The sequence below is a fragment of the Mobula hypostoma genome, chromosome 5 (genome assembly GCF_963921235.1).
Source record: "Mobula hypostoma chromosome 5, sMobHyp1.1, whole genome shotgun sequence".
In the NCBI taxonomy this organism is placed as follows: domain Eukaryota; kingdom Metazoa; phylum Chordata; class Chondrichthyes; order Myliobatiformes; family Myliobatidae; genus Mobula; species Mobula hypostoma.
The window spans coordinates 149,678,891-149,705,237 of NC_086101.1; the positions used below are offsets into that span (position 1 = coordinate 149,678,891).

Here is a 26,347-nt window from a genome sequence, read left to right on the forward strand (position 1 = left end):
AATGCAGAATGGGTCTTTCTGCCCCAACAAGCTGCAGCGCAGGCAACCCACCTAGTTAACCCGAGCCTCATCAATGGAAAATTTACAATGATCAATTGGCCCACTAACTGGCAGGCCTTTGGACTGTGGAAGGAAACTGGAGCATCCGGAGGAACCCCACATACTCGAGGGAAGAACATATAAACTTTCTTACAGAGGACTCTGGAATTGAACTCTGAACTCCGACACCCTGGGCTATAACAGTGTCACACTAACCACTATGCTACAGTTGTGTGCACACTGCTCCACAGTTAGTCATAGTCATAGTCATAATTATACTTCATTGATCCACACTCTCGTTTTGCGGTACTTGTTTCCACATTTTATATGAATTTCATCAATTAGCCAGGTTCCCATGAGCAGGTTTGGGTAAAACTTTTCCTTGACTGTGCATTTTTCACGTTACAGTCACCTTTCACTTCATAGTACCATACCATGCAACAGTGAGCTTGTAAAACTTTGATTAAATGTTTTGAGAGTGTGGTGATGAATTATATCAACTCCTGCCTGAGAAATTGCTTCAATCCACTCCCAATTTGCGTGCCAGAACAACAGGTCCACTGCAGATGACATCTGATTAGCCTTCACTCAGCTCTGGAACACCTGGACAACAAAAATGCTCTTTGCTCATCTCAATAAGCTTCGGGACCTTGGCCTCAATACACTCTTTTGCTTTTTTCACTTGCAAACCCCAGTCAGTTCGGATTGGCAACATCTCCTCCACAATCTCCATCAGCACAGGTGCACCACAAGGCTGTGTGCTTAGCCTCTTGCTCTACACATTCGACAATTTGGATGATCATTATCCAGTTATTCAAATTTCTCCTTTGGTAATTCCTATAGCTTCGAGTAACAGGACCGTCAGTTGCAATCTCTCCATTCTTCAACTGTGTCTTGTTGGCACTCTGTAGGAACATGATTATTTTGTCCTCTGTGAATATTCCGTTGACCGATCCATAAAGCTTTTGGCCGCTGCTTGTCCCTTTGTTTTTAAAGAAGCTGGACAAAACTCTGTTCTATTTTCCCTCTGCCAATTTATTAGTACTTCTGCCTTACCTATGGACGTTCACTCTTTTAGCATCTCCTTTAGTTCTTTCAGAGCCCTTTCTCAATTACATGCTAAGCAATTAATTCTTAGGTTTCTTTATTATGCATGCTTTACCTATGCATATTCCTATTATGAATTCCTAAAACCAAAATAACTGAATCTAGGAGTTAAACTCCCTGTGCAAAATCTCATTTGCTTTATTTTAATACATCTGCTTTACTTGGTACTGTAATGAACTTTCCTTCTCCTGAATGCTGGAAGCTGGACATTTGAATCTCTTTTTGCTGAAGAAGATGGCACCAGCAAACAATGCAACCAAAGGCGACGTGCAGTTCATGAAACTGCTTCTTTCATGTCTTCTTCTTCTTCTTTCGGATATGTTTCTGCTACTGTTGGAACCTGGGATTTACATTTTAATGGTGTCTTTTTGAGCCTATTTAGCATACTGTCTTCGAGGGAGTTCAGTGAAGTTAGGAGCAAAGGCTGTGGTCTGGAGGCCAAGAAACCTGGAGACGGGGTTTGAGCCCATGATCGACTCCATTTCTTGCCTGCCTCACCAATTAAAGCATCGAAAAAGATTGAAATCAACGAGGATGAGAGTGTAAGGCGAGTGGGTGTTCTGCACCAGCTGCCTGTGTTTGACCAGTCTCTCTCTCCCTCTCACTACTGCCAGAGGAAGGTGCCAGTGTGTGGTCTCTCTCACCCTCTCAATACTGCCAGAGGAAGGTGCCAGTGTGTGTCTGGTCTCTCCCTCTCAATGCTGCCAGAGGAAGGTGCCAGTGTGTGTCTGGTCTCTCCCTCTCCCTCTCACTGCTAGCAGAGGAAGGTGCCAGTGTGTGTCTGGTCTCTCCCTCTCAATACTGCCAGAGGAAGGTGCCAGTGTGTGTCTGGTCTCTCCCTCTCACTACTGCCAGGGGAAGGTGCCAGTGCACATGTCTGGTCTCTCCCTCTCAATGCTGCCAGAGGAAGGTGCCAGTGTGTGTTCGGTCTCCCTCTCTCTCTCACTGCTAGCAGAGGAAGGTGCCAGTGTGTGTCTGGTCTCTCCCTCTCACTACTGCCAGAGGAAGGTGCCAGTGTGTGTCTGGTCCCTCTCCCTCTCCCTCTTGCTCGATGGGGCTGGGTTTTTGGGTCGATAAATCGATACCATTTGTGGATTGGACTCTAGTTCATGTTATGATGTGTTTCTGGTTTCTGGTTGCTCCTTTTTATTGCAATTTTGTGTGATTTTGATTGGAGCAGACTGGCTCTGCGACAGCACTAAATTGAACTGAGCTGAACTAAACTGAACATTCCCAGACATTTTCAGTGGCTTTGTGGTTTGGTGATTGATATTCTGTGTTTTTTGCTCATTAGGTGTTTGATGTTTTCTCTGAACGGGTTCCATGCTGTCTCTTTGTTTCATGGCTGTCTGTCGGAAGATGAAACTCAGGGCTGTATACTGCATACATACTTTGAAGCTTATTAATTTTGTCCTCCAGTAAATTACATAATATTTACATCATGGACATCATTTATCGTTTTAAGTACTTCAGTCGCAACTCCATACAACTTTATTTTCTCCAGTGAGGGCAGATTATAGCATGTGAAATGATAAAAAAAAACTTTCTCATATACCTTGCAGTTATTTTTTTGGTGCATTGACTAGCAGTTTTGGATTGTGAATTTGCTGGTTCTGGCTAAAGGAGAAATTGTATTTACTATTCTGTGCTAAAAATGGTAACCTAGGGCAAAACCATCAAATACTCCATCATTGAACATTCCAAAGTCTAGATCACTGCGCCAATGTTTCATTTACTTTTAGGTCTACAGTAAGTGTCTTGCTCCAGTTACAAAGAGGTCAGAGGAAAAAGAACATATGACGATGACTCACATCTCATTGGGAGTGGAGTGGAAGAAGTTCCCTGCTGTCAATGTACATCAGTTTGCATTACAGTATATGATTATCACTTTTGGTTTGGAGCAACCTGATGGATTGTGTCATGCTGCAATCCTTTCTCTGCAACATCAGCATTCACTCCTCCTTATTATCTCCTCCTAAAGCATCAGTTATTTCAGTTTGCTCTGTTCTTTGCCAGCACATCAGACTCAAATAGGTCATGAAGCTACACATGCTTTTATTACTTTAAGTGGTATGTGATGGAAAGTGCACAATTCAAAGTCCCCATTGAAAGATGCCATTAAGTATAAGGGAAACTTTCGCCTGATAATTTGTTTGGTGTTACTGCAAGTGCTGGTGTTACTTAGACCCAACAGAGTCAAAGGCAGGGTATTATTTATTGAAGACAGTCGTTCTATAATGGATGTAGTTTTTGATACAACTGTGCACTAATGTCCTATTATGTGGTACACTCAATTTTTAAACATAAGACCATAAGATATAGAATTAGGCCATTTGGCCCATCGAGTCTGCTCCGCCATTTCATCATGGCTGATCCAATTTTTCTCTCAGCTCCAGTCTCCTACCTTCTCCCCATATCCCGTCATGCCCTAACCTATCAAGAATCTAGCAATTTCTGCCTTAAATATACATAAAGACATGGCCTCCAAAGCTGCCTGTGGCAAAGAATTCCTCAGATTTACCATTCTCTGGCTAAAGAAATTCCTCCTTATCTCCATTCTAAAAGGACACCCCTCTATTCTGAGGCTGGGTCCTCTAGTATTAAACTCTTCCACCATTGGAAACATCCTCTCCATATCCACTCTATCAAGGCCTTTCACCATTCGATAGGTTTCAATGAGATCACCCCTCATTCTTCTGAATTCCAGTGAGTACAGGCCAAGAGCCATAAAATGCTCTTCATATGACAAGCTACTCAATCCTGGAATCATTTTCATGAATTCCTTTGAACTCTCCAGTTTTAGCACAGCATGTCTTTTCTAAGATAAGGAGCCCAAACCTGCTCACAGTATTGAAAGTGTGTCTTTCAATATACACTCACACTCATCAATACTATACTGTTTCCTTTTTAAATGCAAATAATAAAACTATTCATATTGTAAGCCATTGAATTGTGGCATCTATTCTTACAACGTATAGAAACAGCTATTTTTAATCAAAATATATAAACACGGTTCTGTTTTGCCAAACACTATTTACACATTTTCTTCATCTTCCTGGCTACAATCAGCTTAAGGTGGATCTTCGCACCTTATACAGGAGCCTGAAGTCCCACATTCAATGATTCAGGAACAGTATCCTCCCCTCTGCCAAGAGATTTCTGAACAGCCCATGTAAACTACCTTGTCATTCTTTTTTTTTGCATTACTAACTTAATTTTGTAATTTATGGTAATTTTTATGTCTTTGTACTGCTGCTGCAAAACGTCAAATTTCACATAATTTAAGTCAGTGATGATAAACATTCTGATTCTGCAATACAGCTCTTCTGTGTTCATTGTAGGCAGTAGTGCTTGGGGTAAAAAGCTCTCAATAGAAGTCTCATGCATTTTTTCTGGCATTCTTCCTCTATACTAGCTGCATTAATGTAATTATCTCCAATACTTTAAATGCTTTGAATAAAACTTCAGTTTGCACAAACCTTTAATAATTTTGTTAATAGCTATAATAACAATTATGCCATATAGGTGGCACATCAGTAAACACCTTGAAGTTCCTTTATTTTGTGCCCTTCGTTTTCATGCATTTTCGCCACATATTTAGTAGTTGCTCACTCATTGTAACAGTCTGGGTATCAGCTTTGTTAAAAGGCTGTGTGAATAGCATTCCTGTTTCCAGCAACACACATCAAAGTTGCTGGTGAATGCAGCAGGCCAGGCAGCATCTCTAGGAAGAGGTACAGTCGATATTTCAGGCTGAGACCCTTCGTCAGGACTAACCTATTTCCATCCTTTTTTTAAATTTTACCAAATATGCAATATCATGGCCAAACCATTCCAAGATTTACCATCTGTTTCCAAGATATATGACAACTTATGTATGTGGCATCTTGAAGGAGTTTCACCTTGGAGTCCCGTTGTGTCCTATTCTGTGCTGCTGTAGAATCAGGCCCTTTTGAACAGTCAATCTGATTGGGTATTTCTAGTGCTATTTAATGCGAGGCCCCCTGCCTTCTCCATCCCTGTGAACAGCAGCCTGCTGTACTTGAGCATTGGTCTGTTGTTTCCCACTGAGCCTATGTGTCTAGGCTGAGAGGGAGACCAGGGTGTCATTGCCAACTCAATCGTGGCCAACCTACATACTCCGTCAACCCTCTCCCTCCCCCACATTAACTCAATCTGCTTGACTTCTCTCAGCAGTTTATAAGGTTGATGGATTAAAGTGTCGCTTCAAGATTTTATAATATTGTAATAAGGGATCTGCTCTGTGGTATGTGGGCCTTGTATACCCGTCAATATCCTGTGTCCACTGCAACATCACCACCAAACCTGCCTTCATGTTCTTGGGAATCCTCCTCCTCTGCCCTGTGATAATCTCTGGGACCTCAATAAATAACAATAATGTTATTTCCATGAAGAGTTGTTCTCTATTGTCCATCTACTGGGGAAAAGTCTGAGTCTACTCTGCTTCTCTGACCTTCCTTCTCACCTATTTGGGTACCCGGTTTCTAATTTGACCATAAGATCATTTTTGCCTTTTGAACTTGCCAGCAGCAACAATCAGCTCTCTGCCATTGCAGTATCTGTGGCTTTCTTTGCTGTTCCTACAGTTACTATTACACAGTCTAGAGTGCAAATGGCGGCAAATGAAAAATAGGAATAGCTGGAAGCATTCAATGGTTCAAGCAGTGTCTGTAGAAGAAAGAAAACAGGTTATATTTCAGGTCAAAGACTCTTTGTCATAGATGTCTCATATAAATTCCAAGATTGTTCCCCCGCCCCAGTAGTTATGACAGTGTATCGGAATGAAAGGAAAGTAATGAATCACAGCGACCCATATCTGACGCTCAGAGGCAATAGAATGCTTCACAGTCTTCAACTGCACTAAACAACAAAGTGCTTATTTTGTAAATAAAAAATAGTTTAAGGAAGTAGAAGTGTATGTGGAGGCTGGAACTGATTTTCACATCTTTCAACAATAATGGGGATCGCTGAAACATGAGCAAATATTATGGGCAAACACACTGCAATTTATTGAACATTCATTCCATTAGATAATGTTTTAATCTTTTCTCGCTGAGCTAGAGAACGGCATTGCAACCGAGTTAAAAGGTAAAGTGTGTTTTTTCTGAAGACTACCCCCTCAAAGTAAAGAATTTCTACAGTGAGCTTTGAGGAAATGCTGGTAGTTAATGTTCGCAACTTTGTTCCCTTTCGCTTCTGCTACAAATATATTGGTGTCTGTAATATTCTGCGATCACATGCTCCAATTACAATCTCTGCATGGGATATTAATAGTAAAAATAACCACTCACATTTTTGAATTCTTCACTCTCTTCATTTCGCAAAGATGTTGACTTGTATGATTTGATAAGATAGCAGAGAAGCCACTTGGTTCGAATATATACGTACATGACTCTTGCCAAGGAAATGTTCTACAATAAATCTAAAAAAAACTAATAATGTTAATGAATTGGCTGCATCATTACCATTCATTTTCTAATTCCTGTAATGTATCTCATATTCCCCCATTCCTTGATGATTTAAATCGCCACCTGGTTTGCAGTGCCTCAGTATTAAGGTTTCCATCCTTGTATTTAAGTCCTTATGTAGTCTCACTTGATTCCTTCACTGCAATCTTCTCCAACCTCATCAACCCCTTACCTCGACCGTTCTCTGTTATACTGGTGCACTACCAGTACTAACCTTTTAATTATTCCCAGAAATTACGCATTCATTGTCAGTGTTTGTGTCCTTGGCTGCCGGGGTCTTGATCTTCCTCCTAAACCTCTTCATCACTCTGCCTTTGCCTTTCTTTGCTCCTTTCCAACTTTACTTAAAACATTCTTAAATAATTATGGCTTTCACCCTATTCCTTCCTTAGGTGACTAAGTAATGAAATTCTTCTGCTACACAGTGAGCTTTTTTTTATTATTAAAGCTACTGGAATTGTTATTTAACGTCATCCAGGTAGCCTGGTCCTATAGATGTGCCTGACTTCCATTACTCAGATGTAATGAGAAAGAGATGACATAGATGATGTAGGATCGGAAGGTGTAGAGACTCTATGGGTTGAGTTAAGAAATGGCAGGGGTGAAAGGACCCTAATGGCGTTGTATACAGGCCTCCAAACAGCAGCTGGGATGTGGATTACAAATTACAGCAGGAGATAGAAAAGGTGTATCGGAAAGGCAATGTCAGGATAATCATTGAGGATTTTAACATGAAAGTGGATTGGGAAAAACCAGGTCAGCACTGGACCTCAAGAGAGAGAATTTGTAGAATGTCTAAGGGATGGCTTTTTAGAACAGCTTGTTGTTGAGCCCACTAGGGGATCGGCTGTGCTGCATTGGGTGTTGTGCAATGATCCAGAGGTGATAAGAGAGCTTAAGGTTAAGGAACAGTGATCATAATATGATTGAGTTCACATTGAAATTTGAGAGGGAAAAAATAAAATCCAATGTGTCGGTATTTCAGTGGACTAAAGGAAATTACAATGGCATGAGAGGGGAACAGGCCAAAGTTGACTGGAAAGGGATATTTGCAGGAAAGACTGCAGAGAAGCAATGGCTGGAGTTTCTGTGAAAAATGACGGAAGCACAAGACAGGTATATTCCAAATAAAAAGAAATTTTCAAAGGGAAGAAGGACATTACCGTGGCTGACAAGTCAGGTCAGAACCAAAGTAAAAGCAAAAGAGAGGGCATGCAAGGAAGCCAGAGCTAATGGGAAGATCGAGGATTAGGGAGCTTTTGAAAACTTGCAGAAGGAAACTAAGAAGGTCATTCGGAAGGAAAAGATGAATTATGAGAGGAAGCTGGCGACTAATATCAAAAAAAATACTAAAAGCTTTTTTAAGTATATAAAGGGTAAAAGAGAGTTGAGGGTAGATATAGGACCAATACAAAATGACACTGAAGATATTGTAATGAGAGATGCAAAGATGGCAGAGGAACTGAAAGCATGTTTTGCATTAGTCTTCACAGTGGAAGACATCTGCTGTATACTGGACATTCAAAAATGTCAGGAAAGTGAAGTTTGTGCAGTGAAGGTAACGACTGAGAAGGTGCTCAGGAAGCTTAATGGTCTAAGGGTGGATGAATCTCCTGGACCTGATGGAATGCACCCTCGAGTTCTGAAGGAAGTAGCTGGAGAGATTACGGAGGCATTAACGATGATCTTTCAAGAATTGATAAATTCTGGCATTGTACCGGATGACTGGAAAATTGTAGAAGTTTCTCTGCTATTTAAGAAGGGTGGAAGGCAGCAGAAAGGAAACTATAGACCAGTTAGCCTGACATCTGTGGTTGGGAAATTGTTGGAAACAATTATTAGGGATGAGATTACGGAGTACTTGGAGGCATATGACAAGTTAGGCCAAAGCCAGCATAGTTTCCTGGAAGGAAAATCCTGCCTGACTAACTAACTGCAATTCTTTGAGGAAATTGCAATCAGGGTAGACAAAGGAGATACAGTAGACGTGGTGCACTTGGAGTTTCAGAAGGCCTTTGACAAGGTGCCGCACATGAGGCTGCTTAGCAAGATAAGAGCCCATGGAATTACCGAGAAGTTACTAGCATGGGTGGAGCATTGGCTGGTCAGCAGAACACAGAGAGTGGGAACAAAGGGATCCTATTCTGGCTGGCTGCCGGATACCAGTGAAGTTCCACAAGGGTCGGTGTTAGGACTGCTGCTTTTTATGATGTGTGTCAATGATTTGGACTACGGTATTAATGGATTTGTGGCTAAATTTGCCGATAATACAAAAATAGGTGGAGGAGCGCATAGTGTTGAGGAAACAGAGATTTGCCGATAATACAAAAATAGGTGGAGGAGCGCATAGTGTTGAGGAAACAGAGAGACTTAGATAATTTAGGGGAATGGGCAAAGAAGTGGCAAATGAGATACAATGTTGGAAAGTGTACGGTCATACACTTTGGTGGAAGAAATAAACGGGTAGACTATTATTTAGATGGGGAGAGAATTCAAAATGCAGAGATGCAAAGGGACTTGGGAATCTTTGTGCAAGATACCCTAAAGGTTAACCTTCAGGTTGAGTCAGTTGTGAAGGAGGTGAATGCAATGTTGGCATTCATTTTGAGAGGTATAGCATATAAGAACAGGGATGTGATGTTGAGGCTCTATAAGGCACTCGTGAGACCATACTTGGAGTATTGTGTGCAGTTTTGGGCTCCTTATTTTAGAAAGGATATATTGACATTGGAGAGGGTTCAGAGAAGATTCATGAGAATGATTCCAGGAATGAAAGGGTTACTGTATGAGAGACGTCTGGCAGCGCTTGGGCTGTATTCCCTGGAGTTCAGGAGAATGAGGGGGGATCTCATAGAAACATTCCGAATGTTAAAAGGCCTGAACAGATTAGATATGGCAAAGTTATTTCCCATGGTAGGCGATTCTAGGACAACAGGGCACAACTTCAGGATTGAAGGATGTCCTTTTAGAACTGAGATGCGGAGAAATTTCTTTAGTCAGAGGGTGGTAAATCTGTGGAATTTGTTGTCATGAGCAGCTGTGGAGCCCAAGTCACTGGGTATTTAAGGCAGAGATAGATAGGTTCTTGATTAGCCAGAGCATTTAAGGTAATGGGGTGAAAGCAGGAGAGTGGGGATGACTGGAAGAATTGGATCAGCCCATGATTGAATGGCAGAGCAGACTCAATGGGCCGAATGGCCTACTTCTGCTCCTATATGTTATAGTCTTATGTCTCTCATTGATAGTTTGATATATGAAAGATAGAGGAATGGAGGGTTATGGGGAACTGGCACAGAAGAGGAATTGAGGCAAATGTAGATCAAGCATGTTCATATTGAGTGGCTCAGTGGCCAACACCTGATTCTGTTTCCTTGCATTCTTATGCCCCCTTGAGAGGAAACTGAACAACCATTCAGTGCAGTCCTTTACTGCAGTTTAAATGTCAGACTGCAGAGAAATTTTACATTTGTATTTAAACTTGGTAATTTGTCATTTTGTGTGCTCCCTGCAAGGCGATAACTTCCCAGACAAGAACATAAGAAATAGGAGCAGGAGCAGGCCAACTGGCCCGTCAAGCCTGCTCCGCCATTCATTAAGATCATGGCTGATCTGACCATAGACTCATCTCAACCATCCTGCCTTTTCCCCATAACCACTAAATCCCCTACTATGCAAAAATCTATCATAGCTTGTCTTAAGTATATTTACTGAGGCAGCCTCCATTGCTTCATTGGGCAGAAAATTCCACAGGTTCACCACTCTCTGCGAAAAGCAGCTCCTCCTCATCTCCATCCTAAATCTACTGCCCCGAATCTTGAGGCTGTATCTCCAAGTTATAGTCTCACTTACCAGTGGAAGCAACTTTTCTGCCTCTATTTTATCTATCCCTTTCATAACTTTATATGTTTCTATATGATCTCCTCTCATTCTTCTGAATTCCAGTGAGTACAGTCCCAGGTGACTCAATCTCTCCTCCTGGTCTAATCCTATCATCTCTGGAATCATCTGGTGAACCTCCTCTGCAATGCCACCAAAGCCAGTATACCCTTCCTCAAGTAAGGAGACCAGAACTGCACACAGTACCCTAGGTGCGGTCTCACCAGTACCCTGCACAGTTGCAGTATAACCTCCCTGCTCTTAAGTTCAATCCCTCTAGCAAAGAAGGCCAAGATTCTATTTGCCTTCTTGGTAGCCTGCAGCACCTGCAAACCAACCTTTTGTGATTCATGTACAAGCACTCCCAAGTCCTTCTGCATAACAGCATGCTGCAATATTTCACCATTTAAATAATAATCTGCTCTTCCATTTTTCCTTCCAGGGTAAATGGCCTCGCATTTACCAACATTGTACTCCATCTTATCCACTCAATTGACCTATCTATATCTCTGCAGACTCACCGTATCTTCTGCACAATTTGCTTTTCCACTCAATTTAGTATCAACAGCAAACTTAGGTACACTATACTCAGTCCCCTCTTGCAGATCGTCAATGTGTATTGTGAACAGTTGCGGGCCCAACACTGACCCCCTGTGGCACACCGCTCACCGCTGATAACCAACCAGAGTAACACCTATGTATCCCAACCCTCTGCTTTCTATTAGTAAGCCAATCCTCTATCCATGCTAATACATCATCCCCAACTCTATGCAACCTTATGTTATGGATAAGTCTTTCATGCGGCACTTCATCGAACGCCTTCTGGAAATCCCAAGTAAATAATGTCCATCTGTTCCCCTCTATCCATTGTGCTTATTATATCCTCAAAGAACTCCAGTAGGTTTGTCAAACAGGACCTGCCTTTGCTGAATCCATGCTGCATTTGCCAGATGGATCCATTTCTTTCCAGATGCCTCGCCACAAGCCAAAAAGCCACACATTTACAAGCTATCCTGTTCGCTGATTGTCCATTTTAAAAAACATAGAAACATAAAAAACCTACAGCACAATACAGGCCTTTCGGCCCACAGAGTTGTGCTGAACATGTCCCTACCTTAGAAATTACTAGGCTTACCTATTGCCCTCTATTTTACTAAGCTCCATGTACCTATCTAAAAGTCTCTTAAAAGACCCTATCATATCTGCCTCCACCACCGTTGCTGGCAGCCCATTCCACGCACTGATCACTTTCTGAGTAAAAAACTTACCCCTGACATCTCCTCTGTACTTCGTCCCCAGCACCTTAAACCTGTGTCCTCTTGTGGCAACCATTTCAGCCCTGGGAAAAAGCCTCTGACTATCCACACGATCAATGCTTCTCGTCATCTTATACACCTCTATCAGGTGGCCTCTCATCCTCTGTTGCTCCAAGGAGAAAAGGCCAAGTTCACTCAATCTATTCTCATAAGGCATGCTCCCCAATCCAGGCAATATCCTTGTAAATCTCCTCTGCACCCTTTCTATGGCTTCCACATCCTTCCTGTAGTGAGGCAACCAGAACTAAGCACAGTACTCCAAGTGTGGTCTGACCAGGGTCCTATATAGCTGCAACATTACCTCTGAGCTCCTAAATTCAATTCCACGATTGATGAAGGCCATTACACCATATGCCTTCTTAACCACAGAGTCAACCTGCGCAGCTGCTTTGAGTGTCCTATGGACTCAGACCCCAAGATCCCTCTGATCCACATAAAAGACTTATCCATAAGACACTGACAAGAGTCTTACCACTAATACTATATTCTGCCATCATACTTGACCTACCAAAATGAACCATTTCACACTTATTTGGGTTGAACTCCATCTGCCACATCTCAGCCCAGTTTTGCATCCTATCAATGTCCTGCTATAACTTCTGACAGCCCTCCACACTATCCACAACACCTCCAACCTTTGTGTCATCAGCAAACTTACTAACCCATCCCTCCGCTTCCTCATCCAGGTCATTTATAAAAATCATGAAGAGGAAGGGGTCCAGAACAGATCCCTGAGGCACACCACTGGTGACTGACCTCCATGCAGAATATGACCCAGCTACAACCACTGTTTGCCTTCTGTGGGCAGGCCAGTTCTGGATCCACAAAGCAATGTCCCCTTGGATCCCATGCCTCCTTACTTTCTCAATAAGCCTTATCAAATGACCTGCTGAAATCCATATACACTATATCTACTGTTCTATCTTCATCATTGTGGAAAATATGGGACGTCATTTTGGTGGTATTATTGGCAAACAATTGCTCACAGTGGAAAAAACAGAAGCTTTCTGCTTATTGGCATTGCTCTGGCAAATCATACATTTTGAATGGCAGTTTTGCACGTTGAAATGATTAACAGAACCTACTTATCTTTTACAGTTATTGAAAGAAGTTACCAGGAAACGACGAAGCATTCGTCTAAGGAGGCATGCAGATGAACTGAAGCCATATATTGCAGCCCACTTTGAGGTCCTACCCAATGAGTTTACACTTGGTGATCGGCTCCTTTACAATGGATTTGAAAATAAGCGTCTCCTAAGTGGTCAAGAATACGTCTTCTTTATTTTAGCTGTGCTCGATAGTCCAGAATCTGTAAGTTTTGTTTAAACTATTGTAGTTATGTGTCCATAGTACATAATAGTAGTCTAAAAAATGAACTGTGATTTTAGTTCTTTTTTTAATTTTTAAAATTCAATCCATTGGAATATGATTATGCATGATGCACCTATGAACAAGTAGTTATGATGGATGAAGCATTAATAGATGTAGAGTGTCAGGATTAATTGGTGTAAGGAAATTATACCAATTATGCTGATTTGCTTAATTTTATTTTGTAGCTCTTTAGTACATTAAGACATAAAAAAATGATACAATTATAAGGTATTTTTAGATGAAGTATTTTGCTGACAACTTTTTGGTTTGTAAGTCTTTCTCTGTTGATATTTGCTCAGTATAACAGAATCAAGCTAAGCCTTCAACACAGCAGAAGTCAAACAATGTGAGACTAATTGTGGGGCCCAGTTGACTGTAATGTTGCAGTTCTTGGTAAACCTGTATGAGTGCAGTATAGCACAACCTGTATGGGTGCAGTATAGCACAACCTGTATGAGTGCAGTATAGCACAACCTGTATGGGTGCAGTATAACACAACCTGTATGAGTGCAGTATAGCACAACCTGTATGGGTGCAGTATAGCACAACCTGTATGGGTGCAGTATAGCACAACCTGTATCGGTGCAGTATATCAATGTGTAGTTTTACTTTTTGGGTTTTGTCTAGAATTCATCAGAAAAACGATTGAAGAAAGTATTAAATTTGCGAAGACTTTATAAATCTTAAGCTACCTAACATTAGCATAACCAAATCCTCATGGTTGTTTATAACTTCTGAAGTCTTGCATTCATGAATACTCAGATTCCACTGGCAAATATGAATTGCTGGTATTCTTGGAGCAAAGCAATCTGGTGCACCATGACTTTAAGAAAATTGATTCGAAAGCGTGATCTTTTGAATTTCTGCTCTGTAACACTGTCAGTAATATACACACACTGCTGGAGGAGCACAGCAGGTTAAGTTTATTGTCATATGCACAATACATACATGCAATGAAAAACTTACTTGCTGCAGCAGCACAGGAACATAGCATCATATAAGCATCATTCACTGGAAAACCATAAATTATACTTTTTTTTTAAGAAAGAACATGATTAGGACAGGAAACTTTGAATAGGACATCCGTATGTTTGATTCAAGCCTCCAAAGTTCTTCATCCACCTTGGGGCAATTGTATTCAATGTATGTAACCACTGTATATACAGTTACCACACCACCAGGTTGAAGAACAGTTATTAACCTCCTACCATCAGGCTCCTAATAGATTAGATTATGAGAACACTCAGTCCTCTTTTATTGTCATTTAGAAATGCATACATGCATTAAGAAATGATACAATGTTTCTCCGGAGTGATATCACAGAAAACAAGACAGACCAAAGACTAACACTGACAGAACCACATAATTATAACATGCAGTTACAGCAGTGCAAAGCAATACCATAATTTGATAAAGAACAGACCATGGGCACAGTAAAAAAAAGTTCTCAAAGTCCTGAGTCAATCGACTCCCAAGTCCCCAATAGCGGCGGCAAAAGGGAGAAACTCCCTGCCGTAAACCTCCAGGCACCGTCAACCTGCCGATACCTTGGAAGCAGCCGACCCCAGCCGACACTGAGTCCATCCGTCCAAAAAACTCCGAGCTTCCGACCAGCCTCCTGAGCACCATCCTCTGCCGAGCGCCTTCGACCTCTCCCCGGCCGCTGAAACACGCAAAGCCGAGGATTTCAGGGCCTTCAGCTCCAGAGATTCTGGTTGCCACACAGTAGCAGCGGCAGCGAAGCGGGCATTTCAGAAGTTTTCCTGATGTTCCACTGTGCTCTCACATCTGTCTCCATCAAATCAGGATTGTGCACCGTCCCCTACATGACAAATAACAGATATTCATCACCAAAGTGGCCGCGCGCGCTGTTGTCGCGCCGCCATCTTAGTCATACTTTATTGATCCCGGGGGAAATTGGTTTTTGTTACAGTTGCACCATAAATAATAAATAGTAATAGTAATGTTACTATTAGTAAATAGTAAATGGTAATAGTCATAGAAATAATAAATAGTAATAGAAAATAGTAATAAATAGTTAAATAGTAATATGTAAATTATGCCAGTAAATTATGAAATAAGTCCAGGACCAGCCTATTGGCTCAGGGTGTCTGACCCTCCAAGGGAGGACTTGTAAAGTTTGATGGCCACAGGCAGGAATGACTTCCTATGACATTCTGTGCTGCATCTCGGTGGAATGAGTCTCTGGCTGAATGTACTCCTGTGCCCACCCAGTACATTATGTAGTGGATAGGAGACATTGTCCAAGATGGCATGCAACTTAGACAGCATCTTCTTTTCAGACACCACCGTCAGAGAGTCCAGTTCCATCCCCACAACATCACTGGCCTTACGGATGAGTTTGTTGATTCTTTTGGTGTCTGCTACCCTCAGCCTGCTGCCCCAGCACACAACAGCAAACATGATTTCACTGGCCACCACAGACTCGTAGAACATCCTCATCCCTCCCGAGAGGTTTCCTCATAATGACCTCATTCACTACAACTCTGAACTGATTCGATTATATATAGATTCACTTTCACGGACTCTTTACACATCATGGTCTCAGTACGTTTTTATTTGCAGAGTTTGTCTTCTTTTGCCTGTTGGTTGTTTGTCAGACTATGCCTGTATATCAATAGTTTGTAGTAAAATTCTGTTTTATTTCTTTTCACCTGTAAAAACCTGCAAGAAACTCAATCTCAAGTTAGTGTATGGTAACATATATGTACTTTGATATTAAATTTACTTTGAACTTTGAACTTAAACTTTATTGAGGGAAATGGAAATTAACAAAATAGCCATTACTTGTAGTTTTATCTTCCGTCAGTCTTAAAAATATAGAGAGAAATTCCTATTCTACTTCTCCACATTCATGCTTCAGAAGGAAAAGAAGTTTGTATATTGTTTAAATTATTCAATCTTAAACCAATGAATATACAATTACCATTTTGGAATTGATTAATATCAGTCAACATAAGCCCACGGCTAATGCTGATTGCCAAACAGGGGCTTCTCAGAATGTATTAACACTCACAAACCTTTAAAGTTATAGACAGAGTGGCTTTCATCCTGGGGACACATTTCCATATTGCCCTCTTGTTCAGCAAATCAGGTAGTTTTGATCAACATTTACATGGAGACTTGGCCACAATAGAGGCCAAACCTGGTTCACCTCATTGCCATTTTACCTTCAAGTTCAAAGAGGCATTTTTTTTACTCTCAGGGGGAGTCTTTGAGCAAGTTGCTGGAACTTTCCCCAGCTTTATTCACAGAGTAGCTTACCATTGGTGTTCAGTTTTCATCATTTTCATCAGCAAAATCTTCAGTACTAATGGAAAAGGTTGTCTTAGCAACCAGAATTGTTTTAATGTGTAATTAGTTTCAGCGTATGCCAGAGCAGACCTTAACCGTGCCACACTCAGCACTGTATTTCAGGTCAGAATATCAGTCTTATTGGATTCATCAGTCCCAACAGAAAAGATCCTGTTCTTTGTTTTCAGTAAAGAAACCTGTAACTTCATGAGCATTAAAGAACCCGGTCTGTGCAGTCGACAGTGTCAATGCCAATTGAGTGTGAATACTTTTAGATTAGTTTTATTTGTCACATGTTCATCAAAACATGGAAACATACAGTGCAATATGTCATTTGCTTCAAATCAAATCAGTGAGGATTGGGCTGGGCAGTCCGCAAGTATTACCATGCTTTCAATGCCAACATAGCATGCCAATGCCTCACTAGCCCTAGCCTATGTCTCTGGAATGTGCAAGGAAACTGGAGTCGCTGGGAGAATGTACAAACTCCTTACAGCCAGTGGTGGGAATCAATTCCTGATCTTACAACTGCTGCTGTAAGGCATTGCACTAGCTCCTTGTACTTACCACTACGCCACTGTGCCATGCCATCAATCTCCTCCAGTTTTTATTCTGTAGGTTAAAAAATTAATTGCACATTCTTTAGTGCCTTCAATAAATTCCTTAAAAGTTCATTCATTCATTCGATGTTTCAAATGCACTGGTGACTTTACTCAGTGCGTACCTCCGGAAAACCCATGTTGCAGCTATTTCTACCAGTCATTCACCTTCAACACAACCACGGTTGGTGAATATATAATATTGCCACTGTTTACTATGGTGTTTATGTCAATATGTGACCATTTGGAGAAAATACTTAATGTGTATGTCTGGCTCATTCTCACAAGTTTCATGCATGGATTTAGAATCATTTTCTTGGCAAGCCAGTTACAGAACATTTTGAACCTATTGGTTCCTATGTTTTTCTCTTTCAAATTTAGGTTTAAGTTTAATTTGAATTGTCATTCAACCATACATGAACACCCATGAATAGAACCAGATGAAATAGCGTCTTCCTGGGCTGAGGTGCAAAACACAGTGCAAACAATCATACACAGCACAAGCCACATATAATTACGATAGCGGTAAACATACAGTCACACACAAAAAAATAATATAACCCAAGACTCTTGAGTGTCCCATCCTGTAGATTGATGGTAGATCGGATCTTGTCAGCAAGAACAAGCCTGCAACATTCCAATCATCAAGCCAGTGCAGCCACAAATGAATATAATCCAGCTTGTCTTCCACTGAGTGAACACTAGAGGGCAGCACTGACAGGAGGGTCCAGCCCTCAACCCACTGTGGAAGCCCACCGCACTACACCCCTCTGGCATCTCCTGCCCTGGATGGCTGCAACAGACATTCTCGAGACACGAGGGCCTGGGCCGCAGTAAAACTGAAGCCATGCAGCTCCTCCACCATCGATTTCACCAGTGAGCCAGACTTGCAGTATTCTACATTACCAATGTCCAACAGGGTCTTGCAATCACAAGAAAACATCCAAGACAATCACTCACACCATCTGTTGGATTGAGCACCGACTCTGTAGCAGGCGATAACAAGTCCAGCTCTTCCACTATCGAGCAACTCGCTAGTAGGGTAGACTGTGGTACTTGATGGTTTAATATGTAGCAGTGTTTTGCAATTCTGAAAAAGACTTAAAGGATGAACAATTGCACCGTTGGTCGGACCCGGAGAGGCTGTAGTGACCATGGGCGCTGCCATCTTCCTTTTTAGTTTCTTCATCAGCATTAGGTATCTGCAGAATACACATGCTTCTGATGATTCATTGCGTTTGGACAGCAGCTTGATATCTCCTTCCCGTGTTCCCTCTGAGTGTGACTTTGAGGCTTGCACGGGGACCGTATGCTCAGTTCCCAATGGGCTTTGAGCAACCGACTCAGTGCAGATCAGCATCTGTAGGAAGAGGTGCAGTCGACGTTTCAGGCCGAGACCCTTCGTCAGGGTCTCGGCCTGAAACGTCGACTGCACCTCTTCCTACAGATGCTGCCTGGCCTGCTGTGTTCACCAGCAACTTTGATGTGTGTTGCTTGAATTTCCAGCATCTGCAGAATTCCTGTTGTTCAGTGCAGATCAGCTCATTTGGTCAACAGACTCTTCGAGTAGAGAAAGTTGTCTTTTTCCCAGTCCACCCAATTCTGTTTCAATTGGATACAGGTTCGAAGAAAACACATTACTCAATAGCAAGGACAAACTGTGAGACAATTGAGATACAGCGGACTGCAGATGCTGGAATTCAGTGGGTCGAGCAGCATCTGTGGGGGGCAAACAATTGTCAATATTTCAGGGTGAAATCCTGCATCAGAACTCAGAATGGAAATGTGAGCTGACCAGTGTAAAGAGGAGAAGGGGAGTACTGAGTACTGAGAAAAAGGGGTGAATGGTGGACAACATTGGTAAGATATTTGAATCCTCTTGTGGCATTCCTGTATAGCAGGAATTCATTTGAATGTGCAAAGGGTCCCTTTCAATCACCTCTGCAAGATACTCATCTGGTCCAAGCTACTTGCGTTTACTACTATTGTTGCCCTGACTTGGCAGTTCGTAGGTAATGAGTACCAACTTGATACTTTGATAAGCTTGCTTTCATCATGTGGAGACTGAATCAACAAGAGAGAATGACATACTATAGGATCATTTCTCATCTTTGAATGTGCCCTCCTCCTAAGCTATGAGAGCTTCCTTTAGTTCTTTTAACCTCACAAGGCCCAAAACCATGCTGCTCCTCTGGACTCCACAAGCTTTCTAGTTATTGCTACTTTGGTAAGGTTCTTTAATCTGCTACTTCTGATGGTTAAAGAACTGACATTCTCTCAAATTAAGTTTCTGGCATTATAAAGTGTAAGTGGGGACAATGTCCTCAAAGCCTGCAATTCCATAACTTCATTAGTGTTTTTGTTGCAGTGACAGAGGGGAAAGACAGACTTACAGAGCAGCATTTGTTATGAATATGGTGGCAGCTGCCATGCTGCTGACATGTCTAATGAGTCCAATGTCTTTTAAACAGACGGAAGATTCTTCCCACTGTAGCTGACATATAATTTACTTTACATTTCATTAAATTTTGGAATGTTGTGAAACAAAAATAAGAGCTTTTTGGAATGAAATGGATGAAAATCGTTCATTTATGGTTCATAATCAAGAGAGATCAAACAGCAGAGATAAAAACACAGCAGTTCTAGGACACAAAAGATTGTGACATCTGGTAACTACATGGCATATTAATGGAATTGTTGACTAATTGTAATCATTCCACAATATTTGGCCAAATCAAATGTTTTATTGTTGTAATAAAAAAGCTTCTCTCCCAGTTTGATTTATTCCTCTTCTGAGAACTGGAGTATTATTTGCATATCTTATACTGGTACACTTCCTAGAACCAGGACCACTACATTGATGCTGGCTGAAGGAGGTGAGTCCTGACTACAGCACCATTCTGGAATTCCAGTGACCTACCTTTGCAATGAACAAATTAAAAACAAGCACCAGTTTTAAAATAGTTGGAGTTCTAAACTATTACTCTGTATTGGAGTGGAAGAGCGAAATCACATTCAATTTTCAGTGCACCATTCTTGACCTCTCATAGCACTGAGTGATAAGTCTACATGGTCCTACCTTCCTCTTATGACTGTTGGATTGTAAGTATCATGGTAAGTCCCTTATGTTATAATGAGCCCACTAATGAATGTCCAATTTCCATTTGCGGTTGAACAAAGGGTTAGGGAATGTGCAATTATGGTACTTTTACAAGTCTAAATTTGCAGTGCAAATTCCTGCACAAACATTTATTTCAATCTATTCCTTGTTTTTGTTTTAATTTTGTTGATAAAGTAGCTTCTCTTCCAGCTCCTCAACTTTGGTGATGTTCTTGTTCCAGATGATGTATGCAACAAGCCCTTACTCTGACCCAGTGCTGTCAGCAGACCTTGATCCTCAGCCCATTACAGATGAAGAAGAAGGATTGATTTGGGTGGTTGGCCCTGTCTTGGCTGTCGTGTTCATCATCTGCATTGTCATTGCAATCCTTCTCTATAAGAGGTAAAGTAACCGGAGCTGTCGTATCAGGCATTGTCTGATATTTTTGTTGCAGTGATAGTGGGGAAGGACATCCTTGCATATGATTGTGTGTTTATGGCTGCAATCCTATTGACATGTTTAGTGAGTTCAATAAAGACTTTGCAATCATTGAAATAACCAATAAGAGAAACATCTCAACTGAAACATTGGAGAAAAACAATTGGGAAGGATCATGTGGTCACTCTGGTTTCTCCACTCTCCTGAGTCGGAAACACTCGTCCACACCTAAAAAATACCTTCTAAAGTGTGTTTCTCGTGAGATGTTTCAGTGAGGAGAGGTTAGACAAACTTGAGATGTTTTCTCCGCAGTGGCAGAGGCAAGGGACGACCTGATAGAAGTCTATAAGATTATGAGAGACATAGATAGGCTGGGGAGGCAGTATCTTTATCCCTGGGTCAAAATGTGTAATATGAAAGGGCATGCATTTTAGGTGAGAGGGGATGAGTCCAAAACAGATGTGCAGGGCATGTTTTTTACACAGAGAGTGGTGCATGCCTAGAACACACTGCAGAGATGGTCATGAAAGAAAATACAAGGGAGGAATTTAAGAGGCTCTTAGAGAGACACATGGATGTGCAGAGAATGGAGGGACATGAATGATGTTGAGCAGGCTGAAGGAATTAGTTAGGCATTTATTTGTCATTTTAATAAGCTCACCACGACATTTTGGGCTGAAAAGTCTCTTCCTGCTATGTACTGTTCAATGTCTCTGTTCTGTGTTGTCATGCAATTTTAAAAGATACTGAACAAGGATAAGAATTCAATTAAAGCAAGTAACAGATCCTATTGCCACTTCAAAGACAAAGAATTGCATGTTTCCCAGTAGTTCTCCCTCTAATCATGGGGGCCAGTTCAGATTCAATCCACCTATTTAACTCTACTACATATAAATTACAGTGAAGCATCAGGCGAGAGGAGTGGTCCATGCAGTTCACATTGCGTCAAGCAGTTTGATTGTCAAAACCAACAAATGTACAGCTTGCTGTTAAGCTGCAGTCGCTGACTAAAAGCTGACCCGTTACTCGGGAAGTAGTCCACATCATCCAGCCACATACTGTCAGATGAAATGCCCTCTCATCCCTTAATGGAATCACGCTGGTTTGGAGCTCTCGGTAAAAGCTCTTTGATGTCTCCAGCTCCAGCTTCTGCAATCATTATTTTCTGTGCATGTTTCAGTTCCATTGCCCATCAAACAATTTTGCTTCTATAGGCTGACTCTTAACAAGAGCAGCTTTGTTGTTTCCGTGTGCATTGTAGGCATAGCCCTCATTCAACATATTAAATTTCTCCAAGACCAATGATTGGTAAACATTAAAAAATACCAAAATGTACAATCACCACCTCACCAGAACAGTAATTAAATGTGGCATCTCAGTGTAATCTGACCATAAGTGGAAGTGACATTAGAACTGAAATGTATTTCTGTTGAAGCACGCGTGTTGCTGTTTTCTTGGCCTGACCTTTAGCCCTTCATTATACTGCTATTAGAAAGCATTAACTGCACTGATGAACTGTCACTGCTTAATTTGCATGTTAAGTAACATGTTCCATGCCAGTCAGACATCTGCAGTGTTGCCATAGCTATCGCTGTCTGAAAGGGAAGCTAATGTACTGACCTTTGTTCTCATTCCTCTTGCTTTTCAATTGGACAGCAAACCTGACAGGTAAGCAAAGATGTGGCTTTTCGAAAAGGTGTGCTGCTGGTTTCTGTGTGTGGAACAGAGGGTAGTGAACCTGGAGGAACAGGGAAAATGTGCTCTCGCCTCTCCCCTCCATCCCCCACAAAACTGTTGAAAGCATTGCAAGTAATGATCATTATCGATGATCTGAATAAAGGCCTTTTGTCTGAAAATAAGATATTATCAACTCCTACTGTTCCTCTGGGTCCTCCAGTTTCCTCACACAATCCAAACCTTTACCGGGTAGTTTAATTGGTCATTGTAAATAGTCCCAAGATTAGGTTAGGGTTAATTGGGTTTGTTGGGGATGGGGGTTGCTGGGGTGGTGTAGCTTGAAGGACTAGACAGGGCCTACTCAGTGCTATTTAACTAAATAAATAAATATTTACTATGGCTATCCATAAGAAAACAGCCTGAGCAAATATCTGCACTGATTGTGGGAGAATAAAAATCTCTTATGGCCTTCTGACGTCAGCTATGGTAGCCCTGTAGCCACAAATATTACCTCAGTTTATATGCTGAAGTTGTGTGAAATGATTTCTATCATTCACAGAGGCGTGCACTTTATTAATAACGGCCTCCAGCAATCCGAGCCCATGTGACCTTGTGGTTTCAGAACTGCAGTGTGATAATGTGACTTGCCATGCGGAACACTTTTAGTTCGTCTCTTTTATCATTTTCTGCAGCGTGCAATCTCTTCTCCCGAAGTCTTTTCCCTCACAGCTTTTATAATCTAACAGAAGTTGCGATGAAGTTATCTGGGAAAAAATGTGATTACATATTAGAAGGAATGGTTCTTTTATAACCACATTTCCAATAGAAAGTGTAGGTAAAGCCCATTTTCCGATTTTGTGAGACATTTAAAGGTATTGCTTGAATGATCGTGCCAGTGGGAAGGAAGTTGTTGGTAGACTATGAATGGGGAATATAATTGAATTTAAATGATACCTATGTGTGTAATGTAAATGCCCACAAGCTCCGTTTGATGTAGAGGGAGAAAATGGAGAAAAAACACTTTAATATGTGGAAGCAGATATTCCCCATGGAGGAAAGCAGAGAAATTGAGAACATGGTGCTGCAGTAATTATTAAGCCAAGCAAAAGAGTAAGTTTCTTGCATTTGAATACCTTTTCCACTACTGCAGTTAAACCCAAACTCTGAGTGATTTTGAATTATTACTAATGTAAGAAATGTGAAATGAGTCAGCAATTCTTTTTTTTAAACAGCCAACCCATGGAATAATCGTGTGATCATGAGCAGGTGGTCTGCTTTTGCAGTGTTCAGTATTGACCTGATATCCTGACTTGGAAATAGTGCATTTTGTGATAGTTATATCTCTTAGCTTGAAGAGGAGTTTGGCTCTCCAATTAAAGTCTCTGGGGTGATAAATGAAGCCCCACCATCCAGCTAAGAGACACTATCTGTGAAAGCTTTGGGTAGCACTCATAGGCAGATCGGATCTCTCTGCTAACTAACTGAAAGGGGCTCAGTTTGTTTCTGTTGTCACTAACAACAATGTTTTCCTTGTAGGAAAAGGACAGAGTCTGACTCAAGGAAAAGCAGTATTCCCAACAGCAAGGAATTACCTTCCCACCACCCCACAGACCCAGTCGAACTAAGACGACTTAATTTCCAAACTCCAGGTGAGATACGGAAATGTTTTAGTCCAAGCGTGGGAGGTTTGTGTTGCCCTTGTTTATTTGGTGAGATTGGATAAGGATTGGAAGTAGAGGGTTGTTGTGAAATGTGCCTGTAAATTGTATTATTGACTTTTCTCTGCATTTGCTCAAAGTCACATGTGTTTGGTAGGTCAGGGAAGAACTTCCAATAAGAAAAACAGATGGCAAGCAAATTATCTTTACTTCTTATGTTATAGCATATTGGTATATCCTTCCATAATTACTCAATACCACACCAAACCTCTGCCTCCTGTTGCTGATACATCTTGAATGAAGATTTTTTTTTAAGATCATCTCGCAGTCCTGGGGAATAAACAGCCTCTAAATTGTTTGCAACTTTTTCTGCCAGTTATCATACTTCTAAGAAGACAGAATTTTCAATCTGAAGTAATACATTTCTGGTATTTTTCCCCAATCATTAAAATAAAAAATTTAATATTAATTAAATTTAATTTAATTTAAAGTGTGTTACCTGTTGTGACTTCATTCTGTAAAGGAACAGTGTGTGGGGGGGGAGATAAGAAATAGGCATGACCAAGTCATTTACCTGTACCTTTTCTCTATTGTCCTTTCTGGATTTGAATGTTGCAAGATTAAGCAAGACTGCAGCGAGTTTCTGTAAAGTGGAGTTGGGTTCTTCACTGTATCGCCCAGTGGCTCACTCATCATCTTAACTCTGAGAAGTCAAGTGCCCTCATGGCTGAGGCCAAATGTTAAAGCTTTAGACATCATGGACAAGTCTACAAGTCTGCAATGCAGTCTTTCACAATGAAGGAATTAATTGTTCAACATGCAATTGAAATAAAGCAACAACAACTAATGTAAATAAATTAATTTAAAAGTACTCTCCATTATTAAGGAGTAGTTTAAAGCAAAGAAAGGGGTATTTTTCATTGGACCTGTGAAAAGATTTGAACAAGGGGTTGTTTCACCGTCGATTAGAGTATGTACTTTTATACAGTGTTCTTTTTGAAGATGCTTTCACTAAACCAATAATTGTAGACATTTACAATCCACAATAGTAAATTGATTGGTTCCGATGCACATTTTGACCAGGTATATTCATTATGTATAACACCAATAAAAATACTATAATTTAATCAGGTATTAAGCAGTAGAGATAAAGCCAAGTCACCAGTTTTGAACCTGATCTCATTAATTCCCACAGGACCCACTTTAAGTGATACTCACCTTCAGTCTGAAGAAAATGACCTTATGCAATTAGCAAACATGACAATCAATTATAGCACCTTCAACGAAAGAGCCATAAAAGTGAAAAAAAAGCTGAAAGGGAAACTTGCATTTGATAGACATGCACCCTCCAGCAAGAAGTGAATATTAGAGTGAATGAGAGGTGACCCCTGGGTTAATCCAGATCTAACTGACTGCTCACAAGTGAATCTGTTTCTATTGAGAAAGCATTGTAAGGAACAGTTTGCCAAGTTTCTGGAATGTGCAGGTCACACATAATTCAACATTAATTATGCACGAAAATTGGGAACAAGAAGGAGAAGTTATTAAGGAATACTACAATGCTTTTTTTTAGATCTATGTTCAGATATATCAGTCTACACTTCACAATTATATTACCAGCAGTAACCATGGGTACCGCATGCATTAATAGTATACTGAAAGCTTCACTGATCAAAATTCAGATTTACCAAAATACCATGCAGAATATTAACATGATTGTACAACATTACTTTTTCTCCTTCTTGATAAATGTAGTGGCACATTTATTGCAGATGAGTTAACATTACCATTAAATGGTGACAAAAGGAATTTACTGCAAGTGCATCAAGTTTTCTTGTCGTGATTTTCCTTTGGTGTAATTTCACGGTTCATATTAGGTTAGTGCATATAGAACTGAACTCAGTGCTCACTGTGTCATTCCTGAGGCTGTCTAACACTTGACAATGCTGCATCAGACAGCGTCTTATTTTGCTTCATTTGTATTGTTACTTTGATGGAGACAGATCTTCCTTTTCCCTCCTTCCCTTTTCCCAGAAGAAAGGTATTCCACCTGCTAGCACCCTGGCAGTTCAAACTGCAAATGTTTTTCAATGAAGAAGTAAAGGAATAATCATTCTTTTTTGCAGGCCTGATGTTTTGCATGGTGTCTATTGCATGCTTGTGATGCATGGTCAATGTCAGGTTCAGCAAACTAACCACTAACCAGCTTGTTTGAAATAACCCTCAAGCAACCTCATATTCCCAGTTTAACAAAAATTGGGAATGCTCTTTTTTTCTTTGATAGAGAAGCAGAAACATAAATACTGATTTCCTTTGGGAATTTTTTTTTCTGATTTTTGCTCCCAAACCAGTTTACAGCTGG

At 40.9% G+C, this 26,347-nt stretch overlaps 1 protein-coding gene across 13 annotated transcripts in view; it reads left to right on the top strand.

Moving 5' to 3' along the window:
- LOC134347072 (receptor-type tyrosine-protein phosphatase delta-like) overlaps positions 1-26,347 on the top strand; it is a 2,469,925-nt gene that overhangs the window by 2,336,289 nt on the left and 107,289 nt on the right. For all 13 annotated transcript variants that reach the window (XM_063049175.1, XM_063049163.1, XM_063049170.1 and 10 more), the window contains 3 exons: positions 12,926-13,138; positions 20,454-20,614; positions 23,864-23,976. In XM_063049175.1, coding sequence (XP_062905245.1) covers positions 12,926-13,138; positions 20,454-20,614; positions 23,864-23,976 — 487 coding nt within the window. The remainder of the gene's footprint in view (positions 1-12,925; positions 13,139-20,453; positions 20,615-23,863; positions 23,977-26,347) is intronic.